The sequence below is a fragment of the Oryx dammah genome, unplaced genomic scaffold (assembly GCF_014754425.2).
Source record: "Oryx dammah isolate SB20612 unplaced genomic scaffold, SCBI_Odam_1.1 HiC_scaffold_18, whole genome shotgun sequence".
In the NCBI taxonomy this organism is placed as follows: Eukaryota; Metazoa; Chordata; class Mammalia; order Artiodactyla; family Bovidae; genus Oryx; species Oryx dammah.
In genome coordinates, this window is record NW_024070202.1 from 118,513,616 (window position 1) to 118,532,527 (window position 18,912).

Genomic DNA, 18,912 nt, shown 5'->3' on the forward strand with positions numbered 1-18,912 from the left:
CACAACATGGTTGTTCAATATTTCTGCACGATTCAGAACCGTGGCCGGGATGTCTGGCTACCACGTGTCACTGTGCGAAGATGGTAGGTAGTTCCTGACTTTATCTCATCCCGAGACCCTTCCTTCGTGCCTGGAAGCTCGGCCCCCAGGCTCCCGCACCCATCTCTGTCTTCGCCTCTGGCAGCCTGGCCTCTGTTTCTAGGATGCGGCTGCTGCTTCGTCGTGTTTGCTGGTTCTTTTTCAGAGCCCCTTGCTCTTGTTTTGTGCTGTTCCTCCTCACTGGCATTTACGGTGTTTAAATCTACGACTGTCTTCCCGAGTCGCGTCACCGTGCATCATCACAGTGGTGACCTTGGCTTCCTGGGCTCGGTGATGGTTCATCCGGAGCTGAGCCCCACGGGGACGTCTCCTGTGGGGCTTGCATGTGGTCTATCTGAGTCGTTTTGCCTCCATGAGGTGGAAACCTCAGGGCTTCATCCGCGTCTCATCAGCTTTTCATCCTGTTTATGTTGAGGACTCGCTGTGTCCCCTGGGCATGGGGAACAAGCCCTGGCCTTTCAGACAGGGCACCCACCTTCTTCGGGCTGGATGGTGGGGGCTGGCCTTTCTGTAGACTTCTCCACAGTCCCGAGGCAGAGGCGTACCACAGCTGGCTCCTGTGGACTTGCAGGAACAGACTTAAATTTTTGGGAGTGTTACAAGCTGGTTGTTAAATATAGTCACAATTAAAATCAAATTATTTTAACTGACACATTAGATGAAGACATTGGTGATAAACACTCAAAACGCATCCCTTCCTGTTTGGACGGCACTTCCCTCCCGCAACTCTAGCAGCTGTCTTCCCAGTTCACCGAGTGAGCCGGCATTAACACCGTTCCTGGCAGGTGTGTTTGCGGCCCAGAAATCAGCAAGTCTGGCCAATCAAGACTTTACTGTTGTCTGAGGGGATTGCACGGGCTGGGGAGACACTGCGGACGCGGATTAAACTGAAACGCGTGTGGCGTCTGCAGGTGAGAATCTGAAGAGCATGCAGACACGTGGACACAGCCCTCCCGGCCCCGAGACCGTGACCCAGCTCCACAGAGGAGTCACTGGCCTGCGGATGAGCGCGCCCCCGCCGCCTCGCCAGGCCGGGTGACAGCGGCCACCGGTGTGTACGGGGGAGCTCCTGACGCGGGACTCCCAAGGCACTGAAGCTGGCTCCTGCAGGCCCGTCAGCTTGGGGGTGCCGACGGCAGGGCGGCTGGCCGAGTGCAGCCCCAGCCCCCCGCGCTGGCCCCCCGGGCACACGTGGATGTGGCGTCCCGTCTGTCTTCAGAGCTGGCTCTGCATGACATTTTCAAAGTCCATCCTGCTCGGCACCCGAGTACCCTGGATGGAGGGGCCTCTTTAGGCCCCACGCAGACTCACATGTGCGTGTCTTGAGACGTGCTACTCGTCAAGTGCGTGTGTGTGAATGACAGCGACTCCCAGCACACGGACAGCAGAAGTGTGCTGGACCCGGGGCAGGACCCTGATGAGAAGCAAGCTCAGGGAAGGAAGGGCCCGCAGGGGCAGAGCCTACGGAGCAGAGCTGGATGCCCTGCAGCTGAGACGAGGGGCTGATTTCCTGAGAAAGGAACACCTGTGTCTGCTCTGGAAGCACAGACCCCTGGGTCTCACCACCGCCCGCGGAGACCGCACAGGTGAGAGCGGGGCAGCGGGTCACGGTGGCAGGGCCGTCCCGGCTGGGTCTCACTGCTCCCAAGGGGTCCGGGCTGAGAGGCTCCTGGGGCGGCTCGTGTCTCTGTGAGATGGGGAGCCACCCTCCCCTGTGGGCAGCAAAGATGGGCCACCGCTCCCGGACGCTCCCTGGGCAGACACATGCAGTGAAGAGGGGCAGGGACACCAGAGGCAGAGCACGCCCCAGTGCTCACCCGAGACTGTTTCATCTCTTTTTAATGAGTAGACTCGCAGTCACACACGACACTCTGGCCCCCTGTACACACCCAGCTCCGCAAATAAAACTAGAACTCAGTATGGAGCTCCATGTATGCACAGTTTGTTCTGGCATCTAAACGCCCACAGCTTCAGGAAACAGGATGGATGGGACACACACAAAAAGAACCCAAAACACTGCTCTCTCATCCAAATAAAGACCACTCAGATGTGAAATCAGAAGTTTAATCAGACACAATTAAATATATTTGTATATCTCACACTGAGGAGACATAAAATGTTAGGAATTACAAGTAGGAATATGCTTCCTATGTTCAGATAAACTAGTTTCCATTAATTGTTTAGATTCCAGGTAGAGAAACAGCTTTGGGAAGGAAATGATCGACATGTTGAAGCAGATACGCACGACAACACCATTTAGAGACACGAACTGTATTTTGGCACCGTTCTCCCCATCCGGTCGGCCACCTCCCCTGTCCTGCTTTATGAGGCGTGGCATCTGCTTAAGACAGTGTGCCACACGGGAAGCAGAGGGCCCAGGGTCACCCGAGCGTTTTACTCCCTAAAACGAGGCCAGCGCCACACAGAGCAGCCCGCACAGCCCCCTCCGCGTTTAACTGTCCTCAGTCCAGTGAAGCGCACTCTTCTGTTTTGGGGTGGGGGCGGTAACTTGGTGCCCAAGTGCTATTTTGGCAAATCTGAAGGATCGCTAGACGCGTGTCTGTGTGACATCAGATAGGGATCTGCCCGAGAGGCCAGGAGCCTGAGCCCCGGAGGGCCCGGCTGCCACCACGTCCCAGATGCCTGGATCCCATGCAGGAAAGAAGCAGACAACAGCAGGCCTCCCTGCCCTTCCCCACGGTGTAGGCATTCCTGGTCCTCTCCGGATGCCAGCAGGGCCCAGGCCTTCCTGGGGAGGGCACCACACAGGCCTGCCCCCCATTTTCATTACCCCTCAGGGAAGTGTTTAGCTGCATCTGAGTGAAATCCAGTATTCCTGCCTGGGCAATTCCACGGACAGAGGAGCCTGGCGAGCTACAGTCCATGGGGTTGCAAGGAGTCGGACACAACTGAAGTGACAGACACACGTGTAAACCCCTATTTGCAGCTAAAAGCCGTGTCTGGAGGTTGGGGCTCTGCCAGGGCCTTGCCAAGTGTCCCTGTCTGCTGGCCTGGAAGGAGGCACTCTGGGAGGGAACGCGTTTGCCCCTGGGGGAGTGGAAGTTTGGGAGGGGCTGTCACTGTCCCCCAGCAGTGCTTGGGGGAGGGTGTGCAGCAGCCCAGATTGGATGAGGAGCTGGCACGACTGTGTTTTATGTTTTATGATCTACCCCACGGCTGCAGAATGTCGCCGTCACATCCACCTAGCTCCTGCGGAAGCTGGCGGTTTCTCCCGGTGCACAGTCATAAGGACAAACGCCAAGTGTGTCTACTGGGGTGGCCTGGTGGCCCCTCTGGGCTCCGCCCTGCATGGCTGACCCTCCAGAGAGTGACAGGTCACAAACCAGCCCTCTTCTGGGGACCACACTGATGGTGCCGTCCATACGACATGATTGGCAATTAAGAACATGGATGTGTGTTTTAAGGAAAAATAAAGTTTTTTCAAGAAATCGAAAATAGAAGAACTGATTGCCCCTCATCATTGCATCTCCCCGTAGATCTCCCTTTATCATTATTTGGTTGAACAAAAACACACGTTTTAACTGCTAAGCTGCACTGACTGTAGAGTCTTACGGACCAGATCACTAGGCAGCTGCAGCAGGAGAGGCGGGCACGACGTCCGTGGTCGCTGACGGGGCCCCCGGTTGTGGGCGCCTCCGGCCTCACTGGGGAAAGGCTTTGAGGATGGCGTTCACCTCCTCGGCCACGGCCGTCAGGGCAAACTCGAACTGCTCCTGGAGGGACAGAGGAGGGAGACATGAGCGGGGCCCCTTCTGCAGCAGCCTTGGGCTCCGAGTGCTATCCTGCGGAGAGAAGCTGTTTAGGGAGGACAGGGAAGAGCTGCGGACTTCCGTGGGAGGTGGGCGGGGCACGGGTTTGCGGGAGGAGGCCCGGAGCAGACGGCTGCGCTCTCGTGTTCATCTCTGCTTCTGTCGCTGGAGAAGCTGGGGTGGATGTGTGAGCGGGACAGTGGCTGCTGCAGGCTCTGTGCGCCCCCTCCCCCAGCTCCTTCTGACCCCAGCCCCAGCATGGCCCCCGAGGGGTGGGGCTGGACGCAGCCTCCCGTCCCTCTGAGACTCACTGGAAACGGTCACAGTCACGACCCCTCGGGGTTCCCTGGCCTCAGAATGGAAAGGGTGGTACTCGTGCTCTTTGAAAATCCACCCACCATCTGGCTCAATCCGACTCACTTCCGTTTGCCAAGAAACCTCGTGTCACCCTCAACTGTGCCAGCTTAGACGTGCGTGTGCCCACGGACACCAGTGCACCTGGGACAGGACATGCTTCTCGTGCAGGCGGAACCTGCAGGACTGCTGAGTAGAAACTAGGGGCGAGTCCCGGGTGTCGGAACCGTCTGCTCCTCCAGAAACGGGGGCTCGGCAGACAGAGGACAAGTCCACCTGTCCGGCAGGCTTCCCGGGTCCACAACCTGCTCCCAACTCGGAGCAGTATCCCCAGTACTTCCCCATCACACCAAAGAAATTACAAAAGAACAAACTATGCAGACTCCCTTAGCAGCAGTTAAGGAGTTCTGATGGAGGAGAGCCCTATCAATGGCTTAGATACTTGATAGCTTCAGTCATCGACAGACTTGAGTCCAATGCCAGAAAGAATGGTAAATTTCCACTTTGAGTGGTTGGTACATAGTAGAAACCTGTGTGCTGTTCTGCGCTCAGTCGCTCAGTCGTGTCCGACTCTCTGCGACCCCGGGGACTGTAGCCCGCCAAGCTCCTCTGTCCATGGGATTCTCCAGGCAAGGATACTGGAGTGGGTAAACATTCCCTTCTCCAGGGGATCTTCCTGATCCAGGAATCAAACCCAGGTCTCCTGCACTGCAGGCAGATTCTTCACCATCGCAGCCACCAGGGACGACCTGCCAGGTTCTAGCTCAGAGCCTCTGCTGGCGGCTTGAGCCTCCCGAAGCACAGTGGGCTCTCCTGGGGATGAGCCTCCAGGCCCACGTGCAGCGGCCGCCTTGGGGCTGGGTCCCGGACAGTGAGCCAACCCTGGACTTCTGGATGAGCAGGCCACCACCCATGGCACAGGCAGCCCAGCAGGACTGCCCCGCCAGGGCCACTGGACCCGAGGGCTGCCTGTCACTGGGACGGCGGGCAGGGTCCAGCTCGCCCAGGGCCCCATCAACTGCCAGTGGAGGAGCTGCGAGCAGCAGAGACCCGGCTGCTAGGCGTGTCCTCCGGCTCTACCCGGAAGGGTTTCCTGGCTCTGCACGAAGGAGCTGAGTTGGTTTTGCCTCCATGCTCGGGGCTGACTTTGACCACGTGGAACCAGCCATAGGGGCCCATGAAGCTGTTCTGAGAAACGACCTTTGGGGTCAAAGTGTGCTTGCCGTGCTTACTAGGCGCTGGGCTCCTTCCCGCCCGACAGAGCGGGCTGAGTGAAGCCTATGCTCCCTCCCTCAAGGCTCAGGTGCTGCCCTGTCCCATCCGTGGCATGGAACAGGGCCCAGGAGCTGCTGACACCCTATGGGGACAGTAAGACCCAAGCTGGGACGACGGGGGTCCCAGACCCTCACTACTCGGCACCGGAGCACAACGCAGCCTGGTCTCCTGGGAGGGCTTTTATGATTTTTATAACTGAAATCCTCTGCAAGGGCGGCTTTAGTGGAGGCGCCGACGGCACCCGGAGAGTCCGGGCCACACCAGGAAGGCGAGGATCCCGTGCAGGACGTGCGTGTGGGGTGTCTGTGGCTGGACATGGACACTTCTGCAACGCTAAGGGAATGGGCCATCACGTGGACACTGGTTCCGGCTCCAGTGAACCCAAGTCTGTCTAGGGATCTTCGGCCTCTGCTCCTTTTGCTGCAAACTTAGCCTTTTCAGTAAGCTACTCAGAGTGCTCAGGGGTGCAGCATGGCCCGGGGACACTCTGGTGACCGCAGTCCTAACAACCTCGCAGCGGGGCTGTGGCTGTGGGCTTGGGCGGAACACGCCACACACGTCGCTGGCCTCTGATGGGGAGACCCCGCTGTTCCCCCACTCCCCCCGTCCGGCACACGGAGGGTCCCGGGCCCTGAGGTCCAACCACATCTGCTCAGGCTGGAATGTTGGGGCTGCAGCCGGAGCCGCCCCAACCTCCTGGGATGGGCAGCCCGCGTCCAGTCCCGAGTGGAGGTGGTATGGGAGGCAGCTGGCCGGCCTGCCCCTCGCTCCTTTTGAGAAAACCACCCCTTGAGCCCCGACCCCGAGCCCCAGGCCTGGCCGGCTTACCTTAGTCTGGACCATGCCCGGTCGCTGGTCCCGCAGGTGCTCCAGGGTGGCGGCGATGTCGATCTCCTTGGCGCCTGCAAGACACACACTGGGCTCAGATGGCGCCGTGCACACGGGGCCCCTCACCCGCTGCTGGGGCCTCCGGGCTCAGCGGCCAAATGACGGTGACCATCATCCTTCAACCGCCTGGCCGGGAGGGACATTTCGGGGTTCACACAGGAACACAGGGCAAGGCGGCTTTCGTTCGTGTTGGCTCAAGAAAGCTGGGCTGCTGCTGCTAAGTCACTTCAGTCGTGTCCAACTCTGTGCGACCCCATAGACGGCAGCACACCAGGCTCCCCCATCCCTGGGATTCTCTAGGCAAGAACACTGGAGTGGGTTGCCATTTCCTTCTCCAATGCATGAAAGTGAAAAGTGAAAGTGAAGTCGCTCAGTTGTGTCTGACTCTCAGCGACCCCATGGACTGCAGCCTATCAGGCTCCTCCATCCATGGTATCTTCCAGGCAAGAGCACTGGAGTGGGGTGCCATTGCCTTCTCCGAAGAAAGCTGGGCAGAAGCTTGCTATCAGAGGCAGATATACACACCGCGGCAAGCTGCGGCCAGGACAGACTAGGTCTTTACTCGGCTTTATTTGGTGGCGTTTCAAGATTTTTATTTTTTTGGCTGTGAGACTTCTAAGATGTCTCTTCCCTGATCAGGGACTGCACCCCAGCCAGGGCAGTGAAGGCACTGTCCCAACCACAAGGCCACCAGGAAGTCCCGGCAGTTTTCAGAGAACGGAGCCCATGAGCTTTAGCTTCTCCTGCATAGGGTTTTCACTTAGAGAAATGAAAAGGCAGACTAACCTCGTCCACCTTATACCCCTAACGCTGGCTTCTAAAGAGCTGCCTTCTGTTAGAAGCGAGTGTTCCCACCACTAAGGAAGGCTGGGGCGCCCCGTGTGCTCATGGGCGGGTCGGTGCTGTGGCCCAGCGCCCCTCAGACGTGTTCCCCGCCCCGACTCCAGGTGCCTCAGGGGCTTCGGAGACAGTACTATTCAAGTTAAAAATGCAATCTCATGAATTATGAATTCCACATATACTCTCATTTTCCTGTCTTGCCAGGACCTCTGGTAGGTGAACAGTGAACAGGACTGGGTCCCCAGCGCCCGAGCCTCTTACAGGTCAGAGGTGAGAGTCTGCAGTGCGATCCTGCCAGATGTGGGGGCTGGGCGGGTGGCACAGTGGGGTTGGCCGGGACCCACCCACCAGGGTGTCCTGTCAACACTTCCTCTCACACATCCGGCCGGTTACCACCTCCCGTTCAAAGGAAATCAAGGCTTTGTCTGGGTCTCAGAGCTGGTGATCATCGGACCCAGACGTGGAAGAGACCCTGGGCCGGCCGCCTCCTGGGGCAGCTCTGGCCCCCACCTCCGTCACACCTGCTGTGTGTGGTACGGATTCATCAGACGAAGACGAGCCTAGTCCTTTACTACGAAAGCCTCAGGGGCCCAGGGGGTCCAGACCTAACCCCTCTCTCTTCTCTCTCAAGCTTGCTCAGGTGCATCTTTGTGCCTTGAAACTGGTTTGAAAGACTTTTCCAACAGCCGCTTGTACCCGAAAGGCTGGTCTGACAGGAGAGCCGGCAGGCGGTCTTGGACCCCCGTTACTTGGTTGCCCTGAGACGACTCCCTGCAGGGCTCCACGTGGGGCCACTCCCCAGGCTGTGTCAGGGTGACCCTCCAGTCAGCTGCCACGGACAAAATCTCTCTGGCTTTACTGCACTGATGGCTGGGTGAGGAAGCGACAGAGGACAGAGAAAGTGGGTCTTTAAAATATGAAATGCCAGGGCACGACGTCTCAGAATCAAGCTTAGCCTGAACCCAGAACTCTGCAGTGGAGGAAATCAAAGGAATGCTTAAAAATGTGTAGCTGGAAACAGACGGAATGGGTTTATCAGGTGGCTCAGGGCTACTGTCTCCCTGCACGTTAGGACTGGAGTAATTAGTCACCTGAAGCATGCAAGGAGACGTTTTAAGAGCACGCCCAGGCAGGACCTCTTCTGGGGGGTGGGGAGGTGTGACCCTGCACCTCGTTCAGTGACCTGAGCATCCTGGTGGCCTCGTGGTGCAGGAGTGGACAGGCCGCCTCGGGGCGGGCGGGGTGGGCAGTGTGTGTCCTTCTAACAGGCTTCACAGAAGGTAAAAGGATTTACTTAAATCCCTCAAGCACGTAGGAAGCTCCCTTGAGCACATTCAGATGGAATCCTTTCTACAAATCCATTCTACTGACCACACATTAGAGTCCAGGCGAACAGATACACATGGTGCGCTGCCCAGGTCGAAAGGCATGTGAAGAGTGACTCTTTGTGACCCCATGCACTGCAGCAAGCCAGACTCCTCTGTCCTTCACCATCTCCCGGAGCTTGCTCAAACTCATATCCATTGACTCAGTGATGCAGTCCAACCGTCTCATCCTCTGTCGTCGCCTTCTCCTGCCTTCAATCTTTCCCAGCATCAGAATCTTTTCCAATGAGTCAGCTCTTCGCATGAGGTGGCCAAAGTATCGGAGCTTCAGCAACAGTCCTTCCAATGAATATTCAGGTTGATTTCCTTTAGTATTCACTGGTTTGATCTCCTTGCAGTCCAAGGGATTCTCAAGAGTCTTTTCCAGCACCAAAGTTTGAAAGCATCAGTTCTTCAGTGCTCAGCCTTCACAGATGCAAATAAAACTCAGACAGAAGACGGGCTAACAACCAATACAGGGGAGGGCACAGTGTGGTTCGGAGGACAGGCTTCCAGTATCTTCTACTGGAGAGTCACCACTGTTCAAATGCGAGATGAAAGTATGTAGGTGGTTCCGTGGTCTTTAAGCTGGTGACTTCAAAAATGTGCAGCCGAGGCGGATGCAGCCTGTGGGTGTGGACCCAGCAACATATGAGGTAAGTGTCCAGCCCGACCCATCTCTCTCATCACGACCCATCACGACCCCACGGGCACACTGCAGACTCCAGGCACATGGGCGGGCCGGCTGGGTCCTGAGAGAGCCTGGCCTGCTGCCATCCCGGGCTCCGCTCGGTACACAGGAACAGCTGGGGCTTTCGCTCCCTAAGGCACTCAGGGGCCATCAGCTTGGAGTTCATATATTGGTTAAATGCATTTTTAGGACAACAGCGGTTTTTTAAGCTTTAGATAGAAGTAGTAACCATTAAACGAGAAACATTAAAAGAGCACTAGTATTAAAGATATTAAAATTGCCTTTTTTTTTTTTATGATGAGAGAATCAATTCGAAGAGGGAGAAAACCAAGCAAATAGGCCACCGGCGCCTCTTTCCCAGGCCTGAATCGATTTCTCCCGGAGCTGGCCAGCTGGCAGAGGGAGGTGTGGGACTCGCGATCTTGGCCACGCTACCTCCTCCCGCATGACCGAGGGGCCGCGGCGCGTGCTCAGGAGCCAGCCTCGTCTCCCTTCTGCAGCGCGTCCACGTCGGTGACGTCATGTCAGAAACAGAAATACGTTCTGGTCCGACTTTTACCCAGAAGGCTTTGCGAACCGCACCGCTGGGATGCGACGCATCCTTTTCTCTTCAGCATCAAAGACACCACGTGTCGCGCGCACAAGACAGAAAGGTCTGAATTTTGCGGGAGGAAACTGTCTCAACTCCACCCTTGGGGGGGACCCAGAAAATGCTAAATACACCTGAAGGGACCAGGGCTGGGGCGGAGCTGTCCGTGTGCTGAGCTGGGCCCCAAGGTCTGTGCTTGTTGGCTGAGCTCGGTTTTGGAAGGAAGGGCTGGGCAGTGACGGGCAGGGGCTGTGCGAGTCCTCACCCGGCGGTCGGCCCGAGCGGCTGTCACCACAGCCAGAGGGCAGCCTTCCTCCCACTCCGGGTGCCTCCAGGTGGGGGTGCCCCCTCCAGACCTCAGCCCCACACTGACACACACACACACACACACACGGGCATGCACGCTCACACTGTGCTCCCAGAAGGCTCCTCCCACATGCCCCCCAAGGGTGCGTGCACACACACACACACACACACACACACACACAGACGCATGCTCTGTCCTGGGTCTTCTGTGCCAAGCAGTTTCTACTTCATGTTTCTGTATGGTCTGAATCGATGAAAGAGTTGTCAAAATTACAATTAGGACGATTTTGCAGGCACTCTAGATTAACTGTAGTCTCCCTTTCATGAGGTTTCGCTGGGATGGAGACAAATGAGCATCTTGTTCACTGACAACTGGGGACCTCAGAACCTAACTAGCCCAGGTACTTCTCAAGCTTTTAGAAACGAACTCGAAAACATTTTTTTTCAGGAGAAAATGGGATGCCTCCACATCTTCATAAAAGACACAAGTAGGACTGGGTATGTATCGCCCCAGTAAGGTGGCCACCACGTAACACGCCAGGAGGCACCAGAACTGCGTAATGCCTCCGGCGATGCTCCGTCAAGGCCACCTGTGATGCGTTGCGCACCCCTGGGGTCAACGCCCAGACCTGGAGCCCGGCACCGTGGCCTGCGAGCACTCGGCGGTTGCAGATGCAGGCCATTAGGAAGGGGTGACTGTTAAACTCTAGAGGAAGGGTGGGCGGGAGGCCAGGAGAAGCTGAGAGTCGCCAGACGCTCGCTCCCTGTTTGGATCACCCCAACCTCGACCCCTGATCACAACCCTAACACTGCCCCGTGATCAGCCCCCCAACCTCGCCCCCTGATCACCCCAACCCCGCTCCTGATCACACCAACCAAGTCCCTGATCACCCCAACCCTGCCCCCTGATCACCTCAACCCCGCCCCTGACTAATCCAACCCCTGCCCCTGATAAGCCCCCTAACCCCAACCCCCTGATCACCACAACCCCACCCCTTGATCACCCCAACCCTGCCCCGACCAACCCAACCCCGGCCTCTGATAAGCCCCCAACCCCAATCCCCTGATCACCCCCAACCCCGCCCCCTGATCACCCCAACCCCGACCCCTGATCACAACCCTAACCTGCCCCCTGATCAGCCCCCCAACCCCGACCCCTGATCACCCCAACCCCAGCCCCGATCACCTCAACCCATCCCCCTGACCACCCCAACCCTGCCCCAATCACATCCCTAACCCCACCCCCTGACCAACCCAACCCTGGCCCCTGATAAGCCCCCTAACCCCAACCCCTGATCACCCCAACCCCAACCCCTGATCACCCCAACCCCACCCCTGATCACCCCAACCCGCCCCTGATCACCCCAACCCTGCCCCTGACCACCCAACCCCACCCACTGACCACCCCAGCCCCGCCCCCTGACCACCCCCAACCCCGCCTGATCATCCCCTAACCCCGCCCCTGACCCCCCCAACACCCCTGCCCTGCAGTCACAGTTGGGCCACACAGAGGCAGAGACCTCCGCCACGGCGACCTCACTACTTCCCAGCACCATGGCCTGAATGGCACAAGGAGCCACGCCGGACGCACAGGGCCCAGGACACACTCGGGCCCCGAGCAGGCAAGTCGGAGTTCCGAGGGGACAGCGAGCAGTCATCTGGGCTATGTCTGTGGCTGCAGAGAAGAGGCGGGGGACCCACTGAGTCCTCAATGACACAGGGGTCTCTGAGGGCACCCCCCCACCCCACTGGCCCCATCTCCCCCAGGACCTGCACGCGGGGCCCTGGACACGCTCCCGAGTCCCTGCAGGGTCAGAGCACGAGGGCAGAAGTGCGGGGGAGCCAGGCCTCACAGACTGACAGCTGCCCTGAGCGGGGAGACCCTTGTTTCCCGTGGACCGCGGGACGAGTGCTCCAGGGGAGCTGGATGCCAAGCTGCCCCCCAACCCCCATCGAAGGCCCTCCTTGCCCCCCTGACCCCCTCGGCCCCGAGTCTGTTTCCGGTTTAGAAGCTGAGTGTGTGGCCAGCTCTCGGCCTGGCTGGGGGCTGTACCATTCAGTTTATCAGCGGACGGCAGCTCCAGACACCGTTCTAAGGACTCCTCGCGCCTCCTCTCCTGGTGAAAGGAGATGCAGGGGCCCAGGGAGGCCCCAGGGGTGCTGTGAGCGCCTGAGGGCGGCACGGACATCAGCACTTGTCATAGAACGTTCTACAGGAGTTTTTTGGGGGGTCACTGATGCAAAGTGACCTGGTTCCCGACCCCGCTGCCTGCTCAGAGCACCTTCTTAACACAGTGTTTGGACTGCCACTGCCCAGCGACTGGGTGGCTGTGCTCTGGGACTGCCCATCACCCGCAAGGGATGAGAGATCCTTGGCAGGAGCAGAGACAGACCCGCACGGCCTGGTGAGGAGCTGTGAACTATTGCTGGAAGGGCCGGGGCATGGCAGTCTTCCTGGGCCTCAGAGGCCTCCAGGGAGATGGTGCGTGGGGCTAGGGGGGCAGCCAGGATCGGAGTGGCCACAGGGCTCTGCAGGGCGCCTGTGCAGCAGGAGGCCCCTCCTGGCCTCTGAGCTGAAGTGATGGCACTCAGCACGGACAGCCAGGCGGGCCAGGGCCAGCGGGACCGGCGGGGACGACACTCCCGAGGATGGGGACAGCCTGGGTCTGGGGGTGAGTGAGAGAACCCCGGGGACAGGTTGGCTGCTGCCTGTCCAGGGAGGAGGCACTCCGGGAGCGGCAGCCCTGAACCGGCAGCAGAGGGGGTCCAGCCAGGTTCCTGGCTTCTCATCCGGTGAGTGAGGAGGGAGGAGGAGCCTGGGGGCCGTGTGGGCGGGTCTGACCCCTGAGAAGCACGGGGGAGGGGGCGGGGGGGCCACACCGCCAGGAGCCCCTGCTGTAGCCCAAGGTGCACGGGGCCCCTGCCTACCTGTCATCAGGTGGGAGAGACGGAAGAGCCGTCAGCTGTACCTGCCCAGGCACAGTCTGCAGGCTGGAGACCATTTCGGAGGCAAATTGCAGGATACGGTTCACAAAACTATCCAGATCAGATGATGGGCTTGTCAGGAAGTTTTCCAGGAACAGCTGGTTCCATTTCGTCTCATTTCTCTCCGATTAAATTCACTTTGTGCATCATGTCACCCAGGCCTGGGTCACACCCCCAGCCATGCTGCTCCTGGACCCCTACCCACGGCCCCCCCCACCTGAGTCTCAGCTCCAAATGGAGAGACAGACAAAGGAAGAGGTGGGTGCCTGTCACCTCACGGGATACAAGTTCTCCACGCAAAAGGAAGACTCTCTTCTCCCTGGTTCTGAATACTTCTCTCAGCCTGAAACTCCAACAAGCTGGAGACAGGGTCTTACCACCGTGAAGCCACGCAGAAGGCATACCGGTCTATAGAATCCATCTTCTGCTGGGTCTTCGTGCTTCAGCCAAACATAAAATTGAGACGTTTCCCCCTACGTACCCTGCTCTTTGCAGCCTGCCTCTCTCAGTCAGTCCTGCCTGTGGAAGGGTCATCCATGGCTGGGGTCAGCTCAGCCCTCCCTGCAGAGCCCCGTGGGCACAGACCCCTGGGCTCCTGCCCCCCCCAGCCCTCTTGTCCAGAGGCGCCAAGTCAGTCCTGTTGGGACCAGCTCTATGTGTTTCTTCCCTGTGGCACCAGGCAGACCCAAATCCGTGAGCCAGCAGTTCCAGGGCCCCGCTGTCCGATCTCCATCTTCCCTCCCTGGCGGAGTTTCCGCTGCAGCTGTAACAGACCAGCTGCCCGCCCCACCCTGTCCCTGGACCACGCAGCCTGGTGGCATCTCTGCTGTGCTGAACCGCCCGCCAGCCACTGGGGCTCGGCCACTTTGCAGCAAGACCAGGGCTCTGCATTGCCCGGCCATTGGGTGCTTCCCAGAAAGTCCCCAAACCTTGGCAATCTGCTTTCTCAGTTTGCAACCAGGTGTCAGAATTGGTGAGCCCTGAGGGCCCTTGGTGCTGTGAGGATGGGCTACAGACGCACATGGGGCTCTGTGATGGGGGCGAGGGGCAAAGTAGACCCCAGCCCTGCACCCCAGGGCCTCGACGGTGCTCAGCACCCCACTGAGCTGCAGACACCGCCCGTTTCTCTCTGCAGAGTGCAGGCCCCAGGAGGGTGGGCTCGCCTCCCGTTGCTCACCGTGTGGACCTCCTGCTCAGGTAATAGCAGGGTGGAAAGGCACTTCCGTGCTTCAGCCCAGTGTTTGCTGAACGGAGGAATAGGATGGCAGTGGTGGCCGAGAGGAGCAGAAGGACCTGTGAGAGGGGAAGGGGCTGGGGAGGGGCGCCCACTCCACAGTCCCGGCCGGGACCCGGGTCCTGCAGGAAAGAGCTGGCGTGGCCCCGAGGGAGGGGTCTCCTGGGGCCACTCGCACATCCTCCCGACTGCTGTGAGCAGAAGAGAGCAGTCAAGGGGTCACAGAAGGGGAGATGCAGGGTGAGGGGCCCAGGGAGACAGAGAGACAGCGGTCTGGGCACGCGTGCACGAGCCCCTGGCCCGCTCCCTGGAGCAGAGCTCTTGCATGGGGCCTCCTGCCTGGAGGCCTTCTCTGCACCGTGAGCATGGCAGGCCCCGGGCTCCTGTGCTACTGGGCGCTCAGCACGTGGCCAGTGTTTCAGTCTCACCATGTAAGCTGCCGCCTGTGACTGGCGGCTGCTGACTGAGCGGCACAGCTCTGGAGGAGTGCTGGGTTTTAAAGTTCAAGGAGAAATGTTATTTCTCCCAGAATGGGAGGCAGTATTTGCACCACCACATATCTGATAAGGGGTTGATATCCTCAGTATATAAAGAACGCCCACAATGCAATAACAACCAAACAAACAGTCCAGTTAAAAGATGGAAGAAAAGAACTTGAATAGGCATTTCCCCAAAGAAAATATCCAAAGGGTCAACACACACATGAAAAGATGCTCGACATTTCCAGTCTTCAGGACAATGCAAAGCAAAGCCGCAGCGAGACCTCGCGGCGACCAGGACGGCTACTGTCAAAGCCCCAGAGAACGACAGTGTGCAAGCGGGTGTGGGGACGTCGGCCACAGCGCTGCCCTGCGAGCTGCTGCTGGGGGCAGGAAGTGGTGCAGCTGCCGTGGAAAACAGTAATGGGAGCTCCTGGAGAAATCAGAACAAGACCACATGACCCAGCAATTCCGCTCTGGGTATTTCACCCCAAAGACCGAGAGCAGAAACCAGGCAGATATTTGCACACCATGACTGGAATAGTAGTGATCCAATAGCTGAAACGTGCAGGGAACCCGTGTCCCCGGATGGACGGTGAACAAGGTAAGCATAGTCCGTCCTGGGGGAACGTTACTCCGGCTCAACCAGGGAGGAGGTCCCGAGACCTGCTACAGCCCGGTGAGCCCTGGGACATGACGCTCAGAGAGAAGCCAGACACCGAGGGGCGCACCCGTGTGCTCCCGCCCACTCAAGGTCCCTGGAGACGCCGGAGCCACAGAGATGGGGGCGCGGGGCGGTTATACACCCCCTTGGAAGAGGAGACGTTCACCGACGCCACCGTGTGACGGGGAAGCGGGAAACGGGTGAGCTTGCTGAGGACGGAGACCGGGGGCTGGACAGACAGCCACGCAGGTGCTGGACATCCGCTCATACTCCGTGCTGAGACCACTTAGAAGCAGCTCCCAGCCGACTCGAGCTTCCTGGGCGTCTCCGGGCCCACCTGTGGACTCGGGCCCACGCTCTGCGTCATGCGATGAAATCCCAGTCCTGCAGCTCCCGCCAAACAAAAGGAACGGGCTCCCAGGCTGGCCCGGGCCCGCGGACACCCCAGTGGCCGGGGCTCAGGCGGCACAGCGGGCTTCCTAGAGGTGGGGCTCCTGCTGAGTGGCTCTCAGCCAGCGAGGCTGCCGCCTCCCAACAACCCAGCCAACGCGATCCTTGGGAAGCCCCCCCCCCATTTGCCTGGCGCTCTCCGTTCATTTAAAAAATTGTGGCGAAATATGAAAAACCCTGGGCGAAGAGACGTCTCAGACAAAAACATAAAAGGCACAGCTTGGAAAGTACCTTGGCTGCAAAGCCAGCGTTGCTGCACTTTCCTCTGTGAGAGGGGAATGCTACCAAACCCCGATCCTACCCAAGATGTTAACCCTGAGTTAGAAGCGTGTTTGAGGCCACAGGAAAAATATGCAGAAGGATTTTCCGGGGTTTCCTGCTTTCCCACCAGCTGGCAGAGCAGCAGCACTAACAGACCAGGCCCTGGGCAGTGGTCCGGCCTGGCCACTGAGCGCCCCTTGCGGCCTCGGGGCCCAGGGCTGACGCGGGGGCCCAGCCGCAGGAGAGGCCTTCTCCGGTCCTTCTGCAATTCATTTCTTTTAAGCAAAGGAGATGGGAAGAAAGCATTTGTGTCCAGGCCCACCGCCTTTGATCATTAGACGAGCACAGGCGGGCAGTCGGGCCTCTGCCTTCTCAGGCCAGACAAAGGCGCCCCCACCGCCCGGGCGGCGCAGCCGGGCCCAGGACAAAACCCTGGTGGCTGCTCGCCGGGCCCTCCTGGGAAAGGGCCCCTCGCCGGCCGAGGGGCCGCCCTGCCCTTTGATCTGCCCCGAGACCGTGGCCGGGCTCCGGGTCAGGGGATGGCTCAGCGTGGGCCCCTTGGGCAGAGGGGAGCGGGTCAGGGGCAGAGTGAGGGGGGACCGATCTCAGAAAGGGCCCAGTGCCCGCCCTCCCGGGCCGGTTCCACACGGCTGGGCTCACACTGTTGCCGCCAGCCTGCACTTCCAGTGGAATCTGACAGGACGCGGCAGGCAGACCGGCTGCTGAATGCAGGGGCCCAGCTGGGATGGGGAGTTGCCGTCCCTGCCCCGGGCCGTGGCTCTGCTCAGTGTCCGGTGCCCTCACACCGGCGAGCTGGACACTGACCCCTGCCAACACTGCTGGGGCCTGCTCCTCGGGGGGAGCCAGACTCCACGTGGTGGTGTGTGCCCGTGAGGCCGCGTGTCACCTGCCCACACACAAAGCTGTCTCCTCAAACGTGTGAGACGACCCACGTTCTCGGAAGGTGTTTGGTTAGCAGGTGGAGGCTCTCTGGGCCTGACAGTGGGGGGTTGGGGGCAAGGGTGGAAGGAGGCAGGAGTCCCGCGGAGACTCTGGGTTTGCAGCAACCATACGCGTGCAAATGAAGAGATCCAGCTGAGGAGACACAGAGGCACAGCGACCTTCCCACTAGAGTTAGCTCTGCGGATCTAAGACCAAGCCGTATCATTAAGAGCGGTGCATTTGCAGCGGGCTTGCTGGTTCTTTGTCTGCATGTCTCAGCACTGCGCTGCCTCAGGGCAAGAGAAACAGCCTCTGGTGTACGAGCTGGGCCCACTGTCCCCCAGACCCTGAAGCCAGCAGGGAGCCTGCGGCGGGGGTGGGGTGGGGGTTGTCTAGGCCCCGGCTGCGCGGAACCCGCCCATGCTTTCTAGTCCCGGGTGTAACACGACGGCCATCGTTTCATCTTCATGCAACCATATCCTTGGGCTAGAGGTGCGTTCTGCTTTTCTGCTTTTCTTTTAACCAGGAGAAGATGGAGCAAGAAAGACGCCTGTTTCAGAGTTGCTGGCACTTGTCTGACGATGTACAGAAACCCTTTTCTACAACTGGTGTCTGCTCTTATTGCCAGGCAAAGGGTGAAGGGTGGGTTCCTGGAAGCTCGGCGCCCCAGCTAAGGACACACGTGCACGTGTGTGCCCACGTAGAGGAGATGGTGTTTGCTCAGGCAGGAAGGAGAGCGTGAGATGGCGCCCATCCCAGGGCTTCCTTCCCAAGTCCCCAGAGGCTGAGGACCAGGAGGGGCCCCACAGGTCAGGCTGGGGTCTCCCCGCTGACATGTGCCTGGTTCCCCCAGAGGCGAGTCCGAGGGAATCTCCCACTTGGCTCTGGAGCGTGCCGGCCTCGCAGGGGACACCTCACAGGTTTGGCGTGTAGAGCACGCCGGGGAGCCGCCAGCCCCCTCAGTCCCCGCACTCTTGGGGGCTAAACCCCACCCAAGCCCACGAGCTCACCCAGGGTCCGTGCTCAGATCACAGTCCTCTGAGCCCAAGCGCCCAGATGCTGTTACACGCAGGGCATCTGAAGGGGGACTACTTCAGAGACAGTCTCCACCAGAGAGTCTAGGCTCTGAATTTTGCAAATACAGTTGTAACAACAGGGAGGGTTTGTTTAAGGCTCTTCTGAGCCACTGCAGCCTGGAAGATCAAGATGGCCTTCTCCCCACTTGTGAAGTTAACACAGGACGCCGATCGCCCGCTGCGCCCTGAGCCCGGCATGCGACCCTGGGCGGAGGTGGTGACAAGGGAGGGCCCTCAGAAATGAACGTGCCTGCTGCAAACAGCTTCCCTGCGAGTCAGAAGAGGGGCAGCAGGCCAATTTCCCCATGGCTTTCTGCAACTGCTGCACCGAGGTTGCCATGGCAACACCATCCGGCTGGAGCCTCACAGAGCAGCCCCCACCCGGCTCTTACCTTTGGCCATCTTATTGAGAACCATGTCGATCAGGATGTAGGTGCCACTCCTGCCGGCGCCGTCACTGTCAACAGAAGGAGAGAGATGAGGACGCAAGGCCATGCTGCCCCCACTCCCCACGTGCCCACGACAGCGTGTGCCCTCGCGGTCCAGGGGGCCCACGGGAGGAGGGGAGGGCGGGCAACTGGAGAGGAAGAGACACAGAGCAGGGCATGGGGGGTCAGGGTGGGAGGGGGAGGAGGAAGAGGAGGG

General features: G+C 59.4%; 1 protein-coding gene across 1 annotated transcript in view; it reads right to left on the bottom strand.

The window, feature by feature from the left end:
• Positions 1 to 2,145: 2,145 nt before the first annotated feature.
• The window catches only part of PTPRN2 (protein tyrosine phosphatase receptor type N2), a 555,617-nt gene continuing 538,850 nt past the window's right edge, over positions 2,146 to 18,912 (bottom strand). The window contains exons 21-23 of the mRNA XM_040259938.1: positions 18,660 to 18,724; positions 6,327 to 6,400; positions 2,146 to 3,833 (exon numbers count right to left, since the gene is read on the bottom strand). Of these exons, the coding sequence (XP_040115872.1) occupies positions 3,762 to 3,833; positions 6,327 to 6,400; positions 18,660 to 18,724 (211 nt within the window). The 3' untranslated portion in view covers positions 2,146 to 3,761. The remainder of the gene's footprint in view (positions 3,834 to 6,326; positions 6,401 to 18,659; positions 18,725 to 18,912) is intronic.